Source organism: Protopterus annectens, chromosome 15.part0, assembly GCF_019279795.1.
Source record: "Protopterus annectens isolate FY-2018-M chromosome 15.part0, PAN1.0, whole genome shotgun sequence".
Taxonomy (NCBI): Eukaryota; Metazoa; Chordata; order Ceratodontiformes; family Protopteridae; genus Protopterus; species Protopterus annectens.
The window spans coordinates 1,829,870-1,851,282 of record NC_056749.1 but is presented as its reverse complement, the minus strand read 5'-3'; the positions used below and the strand labels follow the sequence as shown (position 1 = coordinate 1,851,282).

At 44.1% G+C, this 21,413-nt stretch overlaps 1 protein-coding gene across 3 annotated transcripts in view; it reads right to left on the bottom strand.

Moving 5' to 3' along the window:
- Positions 1-21,413, bottom strand: part of LOC122790092 (DENN domain-containing protein 1B-like) — a 1,285,568-nt gene that overhangs the window by 693,699 nt on the left and 570,456 nt on the right. For all 3 annotated transcript variants that reach the window (XM_044057656.1, XM_044057657.1, XM_044057658.1), the window contains exon 3: positions 1,296-1,339. In XM_044057656.1, the coding sequence (XP_043913591.1) occupies positions 1,296-1,339 (44 nt within the window). The remainder of the gene's footprint in view (positions 1-1,295; positions 1,340-21,413) is intronic.

Genomic DNA, 21,413 nt, shown 5'->3' with positions numbered 1-21,413 from the left:
TTCTTCTTGTCATATTAGAAGCCCCCATTTGTTTCAACACTGCACACAATGTTTCTTCTAAAATGTGTTTATTAGTTAGTGCTTCCCATAGCTGTTGCTTCTCCTTTATGTTTCATGGAAATGTGAGACTAAAAGCACAAAAGGAGGAAGTATATTGTCTCAGGCTGATGGTACCTCTGGATCTCTGGGTATTCTTTTGACCCCAGAATATGGTGATTTCAGAGACATTATGCATAAGTATTAGGGATGTTGGGACAAAAGCCCCCTGTAAAAATGCTTAATGGTGTTGCATTGTTTTTTGAGATTCACTGTAATTGTTTTTATTTGAAGTAATTTTTTTTAAGTTGCGGAACACCCAGTTTTGGATCTTATGGTCTCATCAGGAAGTCAGACTGTACTGTCTGTATTAAATTTATGCTTACCTATTTATAACACTGATGCATAATTCTGACTTGTTATCCCAGTAGGCAATTTCTGATCATTAATTGTTAAATAAACAAATAGAAAGGTTGGGAAACTGTTATTGTAGTGCTTGAAGCAGATACAATAAAGATTAAAAAAAAACACAGTGGTCCCAGGCACACCTTTAGCTGTGTCAAATCACCCCTAGCCGCGGTTACTCTCCAGTACCACTTGATAACTCCTTCTGTTGCTTTGTTCATTCTTCAGAATGACAGTCCTTTGCATCCAGACTGTTATTCCCCAAATATCTGTCTTTCCTTTAGAGCTGAGTATATTGGTATTTTACTCCTATCAAATAAGTACATTTCAATTACATATTTTAATCATTTTAACTATTTTTCCTCTTCAGTAATTAAGAAAGAAAAAATGCTGAGAACTTCCTTTAGATCATATAAAGCTGCAACTAAACTTAGTAAATGTTTAAGCAACACAAATAACTGAATCTATAACTATCATACATATGTGCAATATGTACAAAGTGTGTCCTTTTAATAATTAACAAACTTAATATTTTATGTTACATTATTAGTAATGATTCATTGTTCTACATTTCTACAAAGCCTCACTTTTATATTCATTCCACAATGGAGATTGTTTTGGCCTGAATTTAAAGTTTATTATATGAGTCTTTGCTCTTGATTCTAAGGTATCAATTTTCTCTAGAAATTTTCACTGTCAGTTTAAAAAAAGAACACAATATCAAAAACAAAACATAACCACAGAACCCTTTGCTCTGATTGCGTAAAAAAGGTTCTGGCTCTTACTTAAACCATTAGCTGTTTGACAAACCTGAACAGATTAGAGAAGTAATGAAATCATAAATTGTAACTCACTGGATCACTGAAATCATCTGGAAACTCGCTCAGTATCAAAGGATCTGTGAGGAAAGAAATATTGAAACAGTGTTAGTAGGCAACGTAAAGCAGCCCTTCTTCATGCTTTAAGCCCGTACAATCTAGGCCTGCTAGGGTGTTAAATCATCCTTGGGCTGGATTTGTAAACGTCATTTACTACATTTTAGTATCTCTCTCTGTGCACCTGCATAGCAGGACTGCAACATATTAACAGTACAAAGGTGAGTTTATGCAAGTTTTGTCTGTGTTTCATGCACCTACCATCATGTCAGTTTATATTCTGTTTACGATTCATGAGCCATGCTGTGGAGTAGTAACCACATGTTCTGGCTGACCTGTAGATTTGGGGAACATGCATGTTCTAGAATGACCACATCTGCAGCAGTGCCCTAGGATGACATTGTTGCCCAGTTTAGCACACCCAGCAGCATAAACATACCTGATTAAGCTATCTAACAGACAGGTGACATAGTTCCATAGCAATCACCAACATGCAAGATACGGGAGATGTTTATCTGAACCGTATGTGTTATTCAACTTGTTTGGAGCATTCTGCACATGCCATATTAGTGAGAACTCATCCTCATGAATTGCAAAATCTAAGTGTAAGCTACATTGCTCATCACAGGATCCTTACTAATTCATCCACCTTTTCATATACCCATGCACGCATCCATTTTCTAAATTGCTATTCCTGGTGAGTTTCATGGCTGTAGCAGGCCAAGTAGGATATACCAGATTTTCCTGTCCACAGCAACCTTCTCCAGCTAATGTGATGGAATTGCCAGCTGTTCTCAGAAAAATGGGTCAGTTAATGTATTCAGTGTGTTCTAGGTCCGTGTGAGGGATCCCTTCTCAGTGAGCTGTGCTTAGTACATCTCCCATGAGAGGTACCTAAGGTTCAGCCTTACAAGGTTTCCAAACCACCCCAACTACACCTGTTAGCGTGAAGAACAGTAACTACATTCCTAACTCTGTCACAGGCCATGAACCCACCTACTCAGCAAAGGAACCCTACTCTTGTCAACAGTAGCTTTAACGTCATCCTTTCAGTCATTAACCACAGGTCAATGATCATAGATTAGGACTGCAGCACAGTTTAGCAATTAAAGTGATGGCTTTGTCCATCAATTCAGCTTTTGCTTCACTACTACAGCCAGTACAAGACCTGCAGCGGACACACTGCAGACCAATAGGATGAGCTACCTTCATGTGAGCACAAGACCCCAACACTTCAGGTGGCTGCTTCCCACTTCCCTGTAAACAGTAGTTAAGCTTATTTGCAGGGGAGAACCATACGCTCTGATTTTACTCACTTGGCACTCATTAATGAATTAATTGCTCTAGTGTCTGCTGTAGATGACAGTTACATGCTAGTGTGTGCTTCAGGTGACAGTTACATGCTAGTGTGTGCTGCAGGTGACAGTTACATGCTAGTGTATGCTGCAGGTGACAGCTACATGCTAGTGTGCGCTGCTGGTGACAGTTACATGCAAGTGTGGGTTGCAGGTAACAGTTACATGCTAGTGTGGGCTGCTGGTGACAGTTACATGCTAGTGTGTGCATCAGGTGACAGTTACATGCTAGTGTGTGCTACAGGTGACAGTTACATGCTAGTGTGTGCTGCAGGTGACAGTTACATGAGTGTAAGAGGACACTATCATTTGCCAGTCACAGAAATGCAGCCCTCATATCCTCAGACAGCATACTCTCAACATCCTGGTTTGTGTTGGCATCCTGTCTATAAAAGTCATGAACAGGAGATAAGACAAAACACACCATTTTGGGGTTATACACCCACATGTAACATATCTGACTTACTGCTGAGAATGTGCATGCCACTCCTGCTCTTTAGATACAGGGGCCAACTGGCATGCAGCAGTGGCCATGGGATCCCTTACTGTTGTAGCACCTTCCACAAGACATTCCAGTGTAGACCATCACACGTCCTCTCCAAGTACAGACATACATGTACTGTATTAGCAAATACTTATGACCCATCTGATATCTGTGCTTGATTCACTGTTACACATTCAGGCTGGAGCCTGTGTTGCTCATCCTGAATCAGAGGCTCTGCTATGAAACATCAGCTTTCCAGCATCCTGTCATGGGCTTTACTATGGATACCGAATAAACTGATGCCTCTATAACTGGAACATGGGCGGTGCAATGGTGCAGCAGTTAATGTTGTCGCCTCACAGCAAGAGGTTCTCTGGTTCGATTCTCGGCTGGGGTGCCTTCTGTGTGGAGTTTGCATGTTCTCCCTGCTCTTGCGTGGGTTTCCTCCAGGTGCTCTGGTTTCCTCCCACATTCTAAAGACATGGATTTGGAGCATTTCTCCCTGGGCCTCCACTGAAAACAGGCTCTCTGGAGCCTAGTCGGACTTTCCTGGTCAAAATAAATAAATAAATAAAAATAAAATAAAAATATCCATCTAGCTCTATAAATATATATATATATATATATATATATATATATATATATATATATATATATATATATATATATATATATATACACATATACATACATATATATTAATGAATAATCTGGCAGAACATAATCTTAAATTTACTGCACTTTTTATAGCAAGTGGTGACAGGATATTTGTTTGTTTGCTTTGTTAACCATGTAAGTAAACTGGTCCAGGGACCATTTTCAGCCATGAACCAGGGCAAAGAAGCAAGAACACAATATACTTCTTAGTGTAAACAAATGCTCTTCCCCACCCATACCTGTGGCCAGTGGTTGTGCAGTGTTCCATAATGTAAGGTATTCTCTTCCCCACCCACACCTGTGACCAGTGGTTGTGCAGTGTTCTTAGTGTAAAGTCTTCTCTCCCCCACCCACACCTGTGACCAGTGGTTGTGCAGTGTTCCATAATTTAAGGTATTCTCTTCCCCACCCACACCTCTGACCAGTGGTTGTGCAGTGTTCCATAATGTAAGGTATTCTCTTCCCCACCCACATCTGTGACCAGTGGTTGTGCAGTGTTCCATAATGTAAGGTATTCTCTTCCCCACCCACACCTCTGACCAGTGGTTGTGCAGTGTTCTTAGTGTAAAGTCTTCTCTCCCCCACCCACACCTGTGACCAGTGGTTGTGCAGTGTTCCATAATTTAAGGTATTCTCTTCCCCACCCACACCTCTGACCAGTGGTTGTGCAGTGTTCCATAATGTAAGGTATTCTCTTCCCCACCCACATCTGTGACCAGTGGTTGTGCAGTGTTCTTAGTGTAAAGTCTTCTCTCCCCCACCCACACCTGTGACCAGTGGTTGTGCAGTGTTCCATAATGTAAGGTATTCTCTTCCCCACCCACATCTGTGACCAGTGGTTGTGCAGTGTTCCATAATGTAAGGTATTCTCTTCCCCACCCACATCTGTGACCAGTGGTTGTGCAGTGTTCTTAGTGTAAAGTCTTCTCTCCCCCACCCACACCTCTGACCAGTGGTTGTGCAGTGTTCCATAATGCAAGGTATTCTCTTCCCCACCCACACCTCTGACCAGTGGTTGTGCAGTGTTCCATAATGTAAGGTATTCTCTTCCCCACCCACACCTCTGACCAGTGGTTGTGCAGTGTTCCATAATGTAAGGTATTCTCTTCCCCACCCACACTTCTGACCAGTGGTTGTGCAGTGTTCCATAATGTAAGGTATTCTCTTCCCCACCCATACCTGTGACCAGTGGTTGTGCAGTGTTCCATAATGTAAGGTATTCTCTTCCCCACCCATACCTGTGACCAGTGGTTGTGCAGTGTTCTTAGTGTAAAGTCTTCTCTCCCCCACCCACACCTGTGACCAGTGGTTGTGCAGTGTTCCACAATTTAAGGTATTCTCTTCCCCACCCACACCTCTGACCAGTGGTTGTGCAGTGTTCCATAATGTAAGGTATTCTCTTCCCCACCCACACCTCTGACCAGTGGTTGTGCAGTGTTGCATAATGTAAGGTATTCTCTTCCCCACCCACATCTGTGACCAGTGGTTGTGTAGTGTTCCATAATGTAAGGTATTCTCTTCCCCACCCACATCTGTGACCAGTGGTTGTGCAATGTTCTTAGTGTAAAGTCTTCTCTCCCCCACCCACACCTGTGACCAGTGGTTGTGCAGTGTTCCATAATGTAAGGTATTCTCTTCCCCACCCACATCTGTGACCAGTGGTTGTGCAGTGTTCCATAATGTAAGGTATTCTCTTCCCCACCCACACCTGTGACCAGTGGTTGTGCAGTGTTCCATAATGTAAGGTATTCTCTTCCCCACCCACACCTGTGACCAGTGGTTGTGCAGTGTTCTTAGTGTAAAGTCTTCTCTCTCCCACCCACGCCTGTGACCAGTGGCTGTGCAGTGTTCACAAAATTATGATGCCCTCCCCTCCCACATCTTTTACCATTGATTGCTTGCACTGTATTTTGTGAGGTCTCACACTCTGTGGAAATCACTTAACCATACAAGTCTCCAGAACTACCCTTGAAAAGAGGCTAATGCTTATTGGATTTAGTATAACAGCAGTGTGGCTTGGCAGATTGATGCACTGGTCTGCAAGGTGTGATAGTCCTGGGTTTGATATAGGGTGCAGGTGTACTTTTGACAGGATGGTTAGCATAATGGTTAAGGTGCTTACCTTATAGACACAAGGTATAGGGTTTGATTCTCACATGGGGTAATTGGCTAGGCCTGAACTGTCCCAAAAGGGCAGTTAGCCTGCAAGCATGTGTCATCTAGAGCTACATAACAGAGCTATAGTTCTCCAGAATATTTTTTCTTCCCTTTTGTCTCATTTGCCAACTTCCAGTACCCATCCATGTTTGCTCTGACCAGAAATCTATTGAAGTGCTTAATTAGAGGGTCTGTCAGCATACTGGCCAGATTCCTATGGCTCAGGAAAGGTAGCCTGACTGGTCCCTATCTCTTATTTTATTAAGTTCTCTGTCCATTTCCCATTCTATCTGGTGTTACACTCACTGCTCTCCCCACTCTGCTCTGACTTCCACCCAACATGACACCATGTCTTTTATTTCCTTCATGAAGGCAGAAACATATCTAGAATGGGGCAATGGGGGCAGCCATCCTGGGCTGAAGATGTTGAGGGGGGTGAGATCAGTAGATGGCCGATCAAGAGGTAGTGTACCTCGAGTATTCAAAAAGGAACATTGATAGTGCATTAGGGATCAGCGCTAAAGCACTAGCAGAGCTCTGTTTATGGTATTTAAGCTGCAACAAAGGTAATTGTTAAATTTGTAGCAAGTTATTTGCTGCACTTTAAAGTAAAGAAACATTTTTTGCTACCTGACAACTTGAGAAATGAAGAACTTTGAGGAGCCTAATTTAAGGAGCAGAGCTCTTCAACTCACAGGTTCATTGGTGTACACTAGGCTGATGACCACTAAGGGCCTCTTATAGGTTCACAGGTGCACACTAGGCTAATGACCACTAGGCCCCTATAGGTTCATAGGTGTACACTAGGCTAATGACCACTAGGCCCCTTATAGGTTCATAGGTGTATACTAGGCTAATGACCAATAAGGCCCCCTTATAGGTTCATAGGTGTAGACTAGGCTAATGATGACTAGGCCCCTTATAGGTTCAAAGGTGTGCACTAGGCTGATGACCACTAGGCCCTTATAGGCTCATAGCTGTACACTTGTCTAATTACCACTAGGCCCCTTATTCATAGGTGTACACTAGGCTAATGATCACTAGGCCTCTTATAGGTTCATAAGTGTACACTAGGCTGATGACCACTTGGACCCTTATAGGTTCATAGGTGTACACTAGGCTAATAACCACTACGGCCCTTATAGGTTCATAGGTGTACACTAGGCTACTGACCACTAGGGTCCTTAAAGGTTCATAGGTGTACACTAGGCTAATGACCACTAAGGGCTTTATAGGTTCATAGGTGTACACTAGGCTAATGACCACTAGGGCCCTTATAGGTTCATAGGTGTATACTAGGCTAATGACCACAAGGCCCCTTATAGGTTCATAGGTGTACACTAGGCTAATGATCACTAGGCCCCTTATATGTTCATAGGTGTACACTAGGCTAATGACCACTAGGCCCCTTACAGCTTCACAGGTGTACACTAGGCTGATGACCACTAGGCCCATATAGGTTAATAGGTGTACACTAGGCTGATGACCACTAGGCCCGTTATACGTTCATAGGTGTACACTAGGCTAATGACCACTAGGCCCCTTATAGGTTCATAGGTGTACACTAGGCTAATGACCACTAGGGCTCTTATAGGTTCACAGGTATATACTAGGCTAATGACCACTAGGCCCTTATAGGTTCACAGGTGTACACTAGGCTAATGACCACTAGGCCCCTTATAGGTTCATAGGTGTACACTAGGCTAATGACCACTAGGCCCCTTACAGGTTCATATCTGTACACTAGGCTAATGACCACTAAGCCCTTATAGGTTCATAGGTGTACACTAGGCTGATGACCACTAGGCCAGTATAGGTTCATACTAGGCTGACGACTACTAGGCCCTTATAGGTTCATAGGTGTACACTAGGCTGATGACCACTAGGCCCCTTATAGGTTCATAGGTGTACTCTAGGCCCCTTAGAGGTTCATAGGTGTACACTAGGCTAATGACCACTAGGCCCTTATAGGTTCATAGGTGTACACTAAGCTGATAACCACTAAGCCCCTTATAGGTTCATAGGTGTACACTAGGCTAATAACCACTAGGCCCCTTGAAGGTTCATAGGTGTACACTAGGCTAATGACCACTAGGGCCCTTATAGGTTCATAGGTATAAACTAGGCTGATGATCGCTAGGCCCCTAATAGGTTCATAGGTGTACACTAGGCTAATGACCACCAGGCCCCTTATAGGTTCATAGGCGTACACTAGGCTAATGACCACTAGGGCCCTTATAGGTTCATAGGTGTATACTAGGCTAATGACCACTAGGCCCTTATAGGTTCATAGGTGTACACTAGGCTAATGACCACTAAGCCCCTTATAGGTTCATAGGTGTACACTAGGCTGATAACGACTAGGCCCCTTATAGATTCATAGGTGTACACTAGGCTAATGACCACTAGGAACCTTATAGGTTCATAGGTGTACTAGGCTAATGACCACTAGGCCCCTTATAGGTTCATAGGTGTACACTAGGCTAATGACCACTAAGGGATCCTTATACGTTCATAGGTGCACGCTAGGCTGATGACCACAAGGCCCCTTATAGGTTCATAGGTGTACACTAGGCTAATGACCACTAGGCCCCTTATAGGTTCATAGGTATACACTAGGCTGATGACCACTAAGCCTGTATAGGTTCATAGGTGTACACTAGGCTGATGACCACTAGGCCCTTATAGTTTCATAGGTGTACACTAGGCTGATGACCACTAGGCCCCTTATAGGTTCATAGGTGTACACTAGGCTAATGACCACTAGGCCCCTTTGAGGTTCATACGTGTACACTAGTCTAATGACCACTAGGCCCTTATAGGTTCATAGGTGTACACTAGGCTGATAAGCACTAAGCCCTTTATAGGTTCATAGGTGTACACTAGGCTAATGACCACCAGGCCCCTTATAGGTTCATAGGCGTACACTAGGCTAATGACCACTAGGGCCCTTATAGGTTCATAGGTGTATACTAGGCTAATGACCACTAGGCCCTTATAGGTTCATAGGTGTACACTAGGCTAATGACCACTAAGCCCCTTATAGGTTCATAGGTGTACACTAGGCTGATAACGACTAGGCCCCTTATAGATTCATAGGTGTACAATAGGCTAATGACCACTAGGAAACTTATAGGTTCATAGGTGTACTAGGCTAATGACCACTAGGCCCCTTATAGGTTTATAGGTGTACACTAGGCTAATGACCACTAAGGGATCCTTATACGTTCATAGGTGCACGCTAGGCTGATGACCACAAGGCCCCTTATAGGTTCATAGGTGTACACTAGGCTAATGACCACTAGGCCCCTTATAGGTTCATAGGTATACACTAGGCTGATGACCACTAAGCCTGTATAGGTTCATAGGTGTACACTAGGCTGATGACCACTAGGCCCTTATAGTTTCATAGGTGTACACTAGGCTGATGACCACTAGGCCCCTTATAGGTTCATAGGTGTACACTAGGCTAATGACCACTAGGCCCCTTAGAGGTTCATACGTGTACACTAGTCTAATGACCACTAGGCCCTTATAGGTTCATAGGTGTACACTAGGCTGATAAGCACTAAGCCCTTTATAGGTTCATAGGTGTACACTAGGCTAATGACCACCAGGCCCCTTATAGGTTCATAGGCGTACACTAGGCTAATGACCACTAGGGCCCTTATAGGTTCATAGGTGTATACTAGGCTAATGACCACTAGGCCCTTATAGGTTCATAGGTGTACACTAGGCTAATGACCACTAAGCCCCTTATAGGTTCATAGGTGTACACTAGGCTGATAACGACTAGGCCCCTTATAGATTCATAGGTGTACACTAGGCTAATGACCACTAGGAACCTTATAGGTTCATAGGTGTACTAGGCTAATGACCACTAGGCCCCTTATAGGTTCATAGGTGTACACTAGGCTAATGACCACTAAGGGATCCTTATACATTCATAGGTGCACGCTAGGCTGATGACCACAAGGCCCCTTATAGGTTCATAGGTGTACACTAGGCTAATGACCACTAGGCCCCTTATAGGTTCATAGGTATACACTAGGCTGATGACCACTAAGCCTGTATAGGTTCATAGGTGTACACTAGGCTGATGACCACTAGGCCCTTATAGGTTCATAGGTGTACACTAGGCTGATGACCACTAGGCCCCTTATAGGTTCATAGGTGTACACTAGGCTAATGACCACTAGGCCCCTTAGAGGTTCATACGTGTACACTAGGCTATTGACCACTAGGCCCTTATAGGTTCATAGGTGTACACTAGGCTGATAAGCACTAAGCCCTTTATAGGTTCATAGGTGTACACTAGGCTGATGACCACTAGGCCCTTATAGGTTCATAGGTGTACACTAGGCTGATGACCACTAGGCCCCTTATAGGTTCATAGGTGTACACTAGGCTAATGACCACTAGGCCGCTTAGAGGTTCATAGGTGTACACTAGGCTAATGACCCCTAGGGCCCTTATAGGTTCATAGGTATACACAAGGCTGATGATCGCTAGGCCCCTTATAGGTTCATAGGTGTACACTAGGCTAATGACCACCAGGCCCCTTATAGGTTCCTAGGTGTACACTAGGCTAATGACCACTAGGGCCCTTATAGGTTCATAGGTGTACACTAGGCTAATGACCACTAGGCCCCGTACAGGTTCATATATGTACACTAGGCTGATGACCACTAGGCCCTTTTAGGTTCATAGGTGTACACTACGCTGATGACCACTAGGCCCCTTATAGGTTCATAGGTGCACACTAGGCTAATGACCACTAGTCCTTTTAGAGTTTCATAGGTGTACACTAGGATAATGACCGCTAGGCCCTTATAGGTTCATATCTGTACACTAGGCTAATGACCACTAAGCCCTTATAGGTTCATAGGTGTACACTAGGCTGATGACCACTAGGCCAGTATAGGTTCATACTAGGCTGACGACTACTAGGCCCTTATAGGTTCATAGGTGTACACTAGGCTGATGACCACTAGGCCCCATATAGGTTCATAGGTGTACTCTAGGCCCCTTAGAGGTTCATAGGTGTACACTAGGCTAATGACCACTAGGCCCTTATAGGTCCATAGGTGTACACTAAGCTGATAACCACTAAGCCCCTTATAGGTTCATAGGTGTACATTAGGCTAATAACCACTAGGCCCCTTATAGGTTCTTAAGTGTACACTAGGCTAATGACCACTAGGTCCCTTATAGATTCATAGATGCACACTAGGCTAATAACCACTAAGGGCCCCTTATAAGTTCAAAGGTGTACACTAGGCTGATGACCACTAGGCCCCTTATAGGTTCATAGGTGTACACTAGGCTAATGACCACTAGGCCCCTTGAAGGTTCATAGGTGTACACTAGGCTAATGACCACTAGGGCCCTTATAGGTTCATAGGTATAAACTAGGCTGATGATCGCTAGGCCCCTTATAGGTTCATAGGTGTACACTAGGCTAATGACCACCAGGCCCCTTATAGGTTCATAGGCGTACACTAGGCTAATGACCACTAGGGCCCTTATAGGTTCATAGGTGTATACTAGGCTAATGACCACTAGGCCCTTATAGGTTCATAGGTGTACACTAGGCTAATGACCACTAAGCCCCTTATAGGTTCATAGGTGTACACTAGGCTGATAATGACTAGGCCCCTTATAGATTCATAGGTGTACACTAGGCTAATGACCACTAGGAACCTTATAGGTTCATAGGTGTACTAGGCTAATGACCACTAGGCCCCTTATAGGTTCATAGGTGTACACTAGGCTAATGACCACTAAGGGATCCTTATACGTTCATAGGTGCACGCTAGGCTGATGACCACAAGGCCCCTTATAGGTTCATAGGTGTACACTAGGCTAATGACCACTAGGCCCCTTATAGGTTCATAGGTATACACTAGGCTGATGACCACTAAGCCTGTATAGGTTCATAGGTGTACACTAGGCTGATGACCACTAGGCCCTTATAGGTTCGTAGGTGTACACTAGGCTGATGACCACTAGGCCCCTTATAGGTTCATAGGTGTACACTAGGCTAATGACCACTAGGCCCCTTAGAGGTTCATACGTGTACACCAGGCTAATGACCACTAGGCCCTTATAGGTTCATAGGTGTACACTAGGCTGATAAGCACTAAGCCCCTTATAGGTTCATAGGTGTACACTAGGCTGATGACCACTAGGCCCTTATAGGTTCATAGGTGTACACTAGGCTGATGACCACTAGGCCCCTTATAGGTTCATAGGTGTACACTAGGCTAATGACCACTAGGCCCCTTAGAGGTTCATAGGTGTACACTAGGCTAATGACCCCTAGGGCCCTTATAGGTTCATAGGTATACACAAGGCTGATGATCGCTAAGCCCCTTATAGGTTCCTAGGTGTACACTAGGCTAAGGACCACTAGGGCCCTTATAGGTTCATAGGTGTACACTAGGCTAATGACCACTAGGCCCCGTACAGGTTCATATATGTACACTAGGCTGATGACCACTAGGCCCTTTTAGGTTCATAGGTGTACACTACGCTGATGACCACTAGGCCCCTTATAGGTTCATAGGTGTACACTAGGCTAATGACCACTAGTCCTTTTAGAGTTTCATAGGTGTACACTAGGATAATGACCGCTAGGCCCTTATAGGTTCATAGATGTACACTAGGCTGATAACCACTAAGCCCCTTATAGGTTCATAGGTGTACACTAGGCTAATGACCACTAGGCCCCGTATATGTTCATAAGTGTACACTAGGCTAATGACCACTAGGCCCCTTATAGGTTCATAGGTGTACACTAGGCTAATGACCACTAGGAACCTTATAGGTTCATAGGTGTACACTAGGCTAATGACCACTAGGCCCCTTATAGGTTCGTAGGTGTACACTAAACTAATGACCACTAGGGCCCTTATAGGTTTATAGGTGTATACCAGGTTAATGACCACTAGGCCCTTATAGATTCATAGGTGTACACTAGGCTGATGATCGCTAGGCCCCTTATAGGTTCATAGGTGTACACTAGGCTAATGACCACTAGGCCCCTTATAGGTTCATAGGTGTACACTATGCTAATGACCACTAGGGCCCTTATAGGTTCATAGGTGTCTAATAGGCTAATGACCACTAGGCCATTATAGGTTCATAGGTATACACTTGGTTAATGACTACTAGGCCCCTTATAGGTTCATAGGTGTACATTAGGCTAATGACCAGTAAGCCCCTTATAGGTTCATAGGTGTACACTAGGCTAATGACCACAAGGCCCCTTATAGGTTCATAGGTGTACACTAGGCTAATGACCACTAAGGGCTCCTTAAAAGTTCATAGGTGTACACTAGGCAGATAACCACTCGGCCCTTTAGGTTCATAGGTGTACACTAGGCTAATCACCACTAAGCCTCTTATAGGTTCATAGGTGTACACTAGGCTAATGACCACTAGGCCCCTTACAGGTTCATATATGTTCACTAGGCTAATGACCACTAGGCCCTTATAGGTTCATAGGTGTACACTAGGCTGATGACCACTAGGCCCGTATAGGTTCATAGGTGTACACTAGGCTGATGACCACTAGGCCCTTATAGGTTCATAGGTGTACACTAGGCTGATGACCACTAGGCCCCTTATAGGTTCATAGGTGTACACTAGGCTAATGACCACTAGTCCTTTTAGAGTTTCATAGGTGTACACTAGGCTAATGACCACTAGGCCCCTTATAGGTTCATAGGTGTACACTAGGCTAATGACCACTAAGGGATCCTTATACGTTCATAGGTGCACGCTAGGCTGATGACCACAAGGCCCCTTATAGGTTCATAGGTGTACACTAGGCTAATGACCACTAGGCCCCTTATAGGTTCATAGGTATACACTAGGCTGATGACCACTAAGCCTGTATAGGTTCATAGGTGTACACTAGGCTGATGACCACTAGGCCCTTATAGGTTCATAGGTGTACACTAGGCTGATGACCACTAGGCCCCTTATAGGTTCATAGGTGTACACTAGGCTAATGACCACTAGGCCCCTTAGAGGTTCATACGTGTACACCAGGCTAATGACCACTAGGCCCTTATAGGTTCATAGGTGTACACTAGGCTGATAAGCACTAAGCCCCTTATAGGTTCATAGGTGTACACTAGGCTGATGACCACTAGGCCCTTATAGGTTCATAGGTGTACACTAGGCTGATGACCACTAGGCCCCTTATAGGTTCATAGGTGTACACTAGGCTAATGACCACTAGGCCCCTTAGAGGTTCATAGGTGTACACTAGGCTAATGACCCCTAGGGCCCTTATAGGTTCATAGGTATACACAAGGCTGATGATCGCTAAGCCCCTTATAGGTTCCTAGGTGTACACTAGGCTAAGGACCACTAGGGCCCTTATAGGTTCATAGGTGTACACTAGGCTAATGACCACTAGGCCCCGTACAGGTTCATATATGTACACTAGGCTGATGACCACTAGGCCCTTTTAGGTTCATAGGTGTACACTACGCTGATGACCACTAGGCCCCTTATAGGTTCATAGGTGTACACTAGGCTAATGACCACTAGTCCTTTTAGAGTTTCATAGGTGTACACTAGGATAATGACCGCTAGGCCCTTATAGGTTCATAGATGTACACTAGGCTGATAACCACTAAGCCCCTTATAGGTTCATAGGTGTACACTAGGCTAATGACCACTAGGCCCCGTATATGTTCATAAGTGTACACTAGGCTAATGACCACTAGGCCCCTTATAGGTTCATAGGTGTACACTAGGCTAATGACCACTAGGAACCTTATAGGTTCATAGGTGTACACTAGGCTAATGACCACTAGGCCCCTTATAGGTTCGTAGGTGTACACTAAACTAATGACCACTAGGGCCCTTATAGGTTTATAGGTGTATACCAGGTTAATGACCACTAGGCCCTTATAGATTCATAGGTGTACACTAGGCTGATGATCGCTAGGCCCCTTATAGGTTCATAGGTGTACACTAGGCTAATGACCACTAGGCCCCTTATAGGTTCATAGGTGTACACTATGCTAATGACCACTAGGGCCCTTATAGGTTCATAGGTGTCTAATAGGCTAATGACCACTAGGCCATTATAGGTTCATAGGTATACACTTGGTTAATGACTACTAGGCCCCTTATAGGTTCATAGGTGTACATTAGGCTAATGACCAGTAAGCCCCTTATAGGTTCATAGGTGTACACTAGGCTAATGACCACAAGGCCCCTTATAGGTTCATAGGTGTACACTAGGCTAATGACCACTAAGGGCTCCTTAAAAGTTCATAGGTGTACACTAGGCAGATAACCACTCGGCCCTTTAGGTTCATAGGTGTACACTAGGCTAATCACCACTAAGCCTCTTATAGGTTCATAGGTGTACACTAGGCTAATGACCACTAGGCCCCTTACAGGTTCATATATGTTCACTAGGCTAATGACCACTAGGCCCTTATAGGTTCATAGGTGTACACTAGGCTGATGACCACTAGGCCCGTATAGGTTCATAGGTGTACACTAGGCTGATGACCACTAGGCCCTTATAGGTTCATAGGTGTACACTAGGCTGATGACCACTAGGCCCCTTATAGGTTCATAGGTGTACACTAGGCTAATGACCACTAGTCCTTTTAGAGTTTCATAGGTGTACACTAGGCTAATGACCACTAGGCCCTTATAGGTTCAAGGTGTACACTAGGCTGATAACCACTAAGCCCCTTATAGGTTCATAGGTGTACACTTGCTAATGACCACTAGGCCCCTTATAGGTTCATAAGTTTACACTAGGCTGATGACCACTAGGTCCCTTATAGGTTCATAGGTGTACACTAGGCTAATGACAACTAAGGGCCCCTTATAAGTTCATAGGTGTACATTAGGGTGATGACCACTAGGCCCCTTATAGGTTCATAGGTGTACACTAGGCTAATGACCACTTGGCCCCTTGTAGGTTCATAGGTGTACACTAGGCTAATGACCACTAGGGCCCTTATAGGTTCATAGGTATACACTAGGCTGATGATCGCTAGGCCCCTTATAGGTTCATAGGTGTACACTAGGCTAATGACTACCAGGCCCCTTATAGGTTCATAGGTGCACACTAGGCTAATGACCACTAGGGCCCTTATAGGTTCATAGGTGTATACTAGGCTAATGACCACTAGACCCTTATAGGTTCATAGGTGTACACTAGGCTAATGACCACTAAGCCCCTTATAGGTTCATAGGTGTACACTAGGCTGATAACGACTAGGCCCCTTATAGGTTCATAGGTGTACACTAGGCTAATGACCACTAGGAACCTTATAGCTTCATAGGTGTACACTAGGCTAATGACCACTAGGCCCCTTATAGGTTCGAAGGTGTACACTAGGCTAATGACCACCAGGCCCCTTATAGGTTCATAGGTGTACACTAGGCTAATGACCACTAGACCCTTATAGGTTCATAGGTGTACACTAGGCTGATAATGACTAGGCCCCTTGTAGGTTCATAGGTATACACTAGGCTGATGATCGCAAGGCCCCTTATAGGTTCATAGGTGTACACTAGGCTAATGACCACCAGGCCCCTTATAGGTTCATAGGTGTACACTAGGCTAATGACCACTAGGGCCCTTATAGGTTCATAGGTGTATACTAGGCTAATGACCACTAGGCCCTTATAGGTTCATAGGTGTACACTAGGCTAATGACCACTAAGTCACTTGTAGGTTCATAGGTGTACACTAGGCTAATAATAACTAGGCCCCTTATAGGTTCATAGGTGTACAATAGGCTAATGACCACTAGGCCCTTATAGGTTCATAGATGTACACTAGGCTGATGACCACTAGGCCCTTTAGGTTCATAGGTGTACACTAGGCTAATCACCACTAAGCCTCTTATAGGTTCATAGGTGTACACTAGGCTAATGACCACTAGGCCCCTTATGTACACTAGGCTAATGACCACTAGGCCCTTATAGGTTCATAGGTGTACACTAGGCTGGACCACTAGGCCCGTATAGGTTTATAAGTGAACACTAGGCTGATGACCACTAGGCCCTTATAGGTTCATAGGTGTACACTACACTGATGACCACTAGGCCCCTTATAGGTTCATAGGTGTACACTAGGCTAATGACCACAAGGCCCCTTATAGGTTCATAGGTGTACACTAGGCTAATGACCACTAAGAGCTCCTTATAGGTTCATAGGTGTACACTAGGCAGATAACCACTCGGCTCTTTAGGTTCATAGGTGTACACTAGGCTAATCACCACTAAGCCTCTTATAGGTTCATAGGTGTACACTAGGCTAATGACCACTAGGCCCCTTACAGGTTCATATATGTACACTAGGCTAATGACCACTAGGCCCTTATAGGTTCATAGGTGTACACTAGGCTGATGACCACTAGGCCCGTATAGGTTCATAGGTGTACACTAGGCTGATGACCACTAGGCCCTTATAGGTTCATAGGTGTACACTAGGCTAATGACCACTAGGCCAATTATAGGTTCTAAGGTGTACACTAGGCTAATGACCACTAGTCCTTTTAGAGTTTCATAGGTGTACACTAGGCTAATGACCACTAGGCCCTTATAGGTTCATAGGTGTACACTAGGCTGATAACCACTAAGCCCCTTATAGGTTCATAAGTGTACACTAGGCTAATGACCACTAGGTCCCTTATAGGTTCATACGTGTACACTAGGCTAATGACCACTAAGGGCCCCTTATAAGTTCATAGGTGTACACTAGGGTGATGACCACTAGGCCCCTTATAGGTTCATAGGTGTACACTAGGCTAATGACCACTAAGGGCCCCTTATAAGTTCATAGGTGTACACTAGGGTGATGACCACTAGGCCCCTTATAGGTTCATAGGTGTACACTAGGCTAATGACCCCTAAGGCCCTTATAGGTTCATAGGTATACACTAGGCTGATGATCGCTAGGCCCCATATAGGTTCATAGGTGTACACTAGGCTAATGACTACCAGGCCACTTATAGGTTCATAGGTGTACACTAGGCTAATGACCACTAGGGCCCTTATAGGTTCATAGGTGTACACTAGGCTAATGACCACTAGACCCTTATAGGTTCATAGGTGTACACTAGGCTACTGACCACTAAGCCCCTTATAGGTTCATAGGTGTACACTAGGCTGATAACCACTAGGCCTTTTAGGTTCATAGGTGTACACTAGGCAAATCACCACTACGCCTCTTACAGATTCATAGGTGTACACTAGGCTAATGACCACTGGGCCCCTTATAGGTTCATAGGTGTACACTAGGCTAATGACCACAAGGCCCCTTATAGGTTCATAGGTGTACACTAGGCTAATGACCACTAAGGGCTCCTTATAGGTTTATAGGTGTACACTAGGCGGATAACCACTAGGGCCCCTTATAGGTTCCTACGTGTACACTAGGCTAATGACCACTAAGGACCCCTTATAGGTTCATAGGTGTAGATTAGGCTAATGACCACTAGGCCCCTATAGGTTCATAGTTGTACATTAGGCTAATGACCGCTAGGGCCCTTATAGGTTCATAGGTGTACACTAGGCTAATGACCACTGGGCCCTTATAGGTTCATAGGTGTACACTAGGCTAATGACCACTAAGGGCACCTTATAGGTCCATAGGTGTACACTAGGCTAATGACTACTAAGCTCTTATAGGTTCATAGGTTTACACTAGGCTAATGTCCACTAAGGCCCTTATAGGTTCATAGGTTACCACTAGGCTATTGACCACTAGGCCCTTATAGGCTCATATGTGTACACTAGGCTAATGTCCACTGAGGCTCTTATAGGTTCATAGTTTTACACTAGGCTAATGATCACTAGACCCCTTATAGGTTCAGAGGTGTACACTAGGCTAATGTCCACTAAGGCCCTTACAGGTTCATAAGTTTACACTAGGCTATGACCACTAGGCCCCTTACAGGTTCATAAGTGTACACTAGGCTAATGACCACTGGAGCCCTTATAGGTTCATAGGTTTACACTAGGATAATGACTACTAAGGCCCTTATAAGCCTAGTTGTGCAACCCAAATGTGAACATCAGATTTGATTTATATGGAGGTGATTTACTGACTGTCTAAGTCCATCAGATACATAGGCACCAGACCAGGGGTGAACTTTTGACTGCCAATTCTTTTGTCCAAATTGCACTTAAATAGGGATAGGGAGGAACTTTGCTTCACATACAATTCCAGAGAATGGGAATTCACTGAGACACATATTTGTCTCTCTAGCATGCTTCATATATAATTCCAGAGAACGGGAATTCACTCAGACATATATCTGTCTCTCCAGCATGCTTCACATACAATTCCAGAGAATGGAATTCACTGAGACACATATCTGTCTCTCCAGCATGCTTCACATACAATTCCAGAAAACGGGAATTCACTGAGACACATATCTGTCTCTCTAGCATGTTTCACATATAATTCCAGAGAACAGGAATAAACTGAGACACATACCTGTCTCTCCATCATGTTTCACATACAATTCCAGAGAATGGAAATTCACTGAGACACATATCTGTCTCTCCAGCATACTTCACATACAATTCCAGAGAACGGGAATTCACTGAGACACATATCTGTCTCTCCAGCATGCTTCACATATAATTTCAGAGAACGGGAATTCTCTGAGACACATATCTGTCTCTCCAGCATGCTTCACATACCATTCCAGAGAACAGGAATTCACTGAGACACATACCTGTCTCTCCAGCATGCTTCACTTAAGATTCCAGAGAACGGGAATTCACTGAGACACATATTTGTCTCTCCAGCATGCTTCACTTACAATTCCAGAGAACGGGAATTCACTGAGACACATATCTGTCTCTCCAGCATGATTCATATACAATTCCAGAGAATGGGAATTCACTGAGACACATATCTGTCTCTCTAACATGCTTCACTTACAATTCCAGAGAATGGGAATTCACTGAGACACATATCTGTCTTTCCAGCATGCTTCACATACAATTCCAGAGAATGGGAATTCACTGAGACACATATCTGTCTCTCCAGCATTTCCTATTTATGTTGCAAGCAAAATTTAGACAGTTCCGATGCTGTTTGTTTTCCAGCTGTGCAAAATGCTCATTAAAACAGGGTCCAAGGATGCCTTATATGCCAGGTAAAGATGACCTCTCAGTAGTCTGTATGATACAGAGTAAAGAGACAGGGCTTTGAGGTGATCAATGTAGGACATTGCATTTACTCCCTGTATTTTTTTTGTAAGGAACCTTTGTGGATGTTCAGTTGCTGCATGCATCTTGTCAGGTACATACCAAAGGGGACATTATATTCTATGATGGGTCTGATGAGGGTTATGTGCAGTGGTATGATGACCTCTCTGGACCTAGATGTCATGCCCCTGCCTCATAGAATTGAGAGATGCCTGAATGGGAAACAGCACTGGATGCTTGATGAGACAGCTATGGCTTTACATGAAGGAAAGCACAAAACACACTTTTATGAGTGTCTACTTAAAGGTTTATATGGCATTTTATATCTATATCTTATATCTTACATCTGCATCGCACCTACCCTAAAACAACTACAAGACAATACTCAAACATCTTTTACTGCCATTGAGTCTTTCTTAGAAAAATACCAGCTCATCCTTAATCCCAACAAAACCCAAACTAATGCTGTTCCCTAACCAATGCCTCAAAACAAGCTCCCCCAACCATGACTTCACAATGAAGTCATCCAATCACACTCTAATTAAACCCACCTCAGAAACTAGGTTACTAAGTATCATTCTGGATGGTAATTTAAAATTTGACAAAGATGTATCTCATGTCATCAAAAAGGCCCACATTAAACTAGGTTCCCTTTACAGAATAAAATCTTTCTTAACAAAGTCTTCCAGACAAGCTATTGCCAGGACCCACCTACTATCCACTTTACTCAATGCCTCCCCTATATTTACTAACCTCAAGAAATCAGACTTATGCAAACTTGAATCATGCCACCATAAGATAGCCAGATTTGCTGCTAACCTATCCCATAGAACCCATCATTGTCTTGCTCTGAAACAACTCAAATGGCTTGAGCTGCCCAGTCTACTAACCCTAAACCAACTTACCATAGCCCATTCTCTAGTCTACCTACCTGACAAATGTCCATCCCTACAGGACCTAGTACAAACCCACCTCAATAGCAGGACTCTACGATCCTCAAAAAAATGACTACTCAAAGTTACAAAATCCAACAGCAGCTTTAGAGAATCACTACATTCTAACTTTGTTACTAAATCATGGAATTCTATCCGCAGAACATACTAAAGGCAAACACAGTGCACTTCAAAAAACTTCTGAAGTCCCACCTAAATGACAACTAGTTATGCTCCTGCTCCTCACCAGGCTGAACCCATTTTTCCCCACCTCACCCTCTCTCTTCCCATT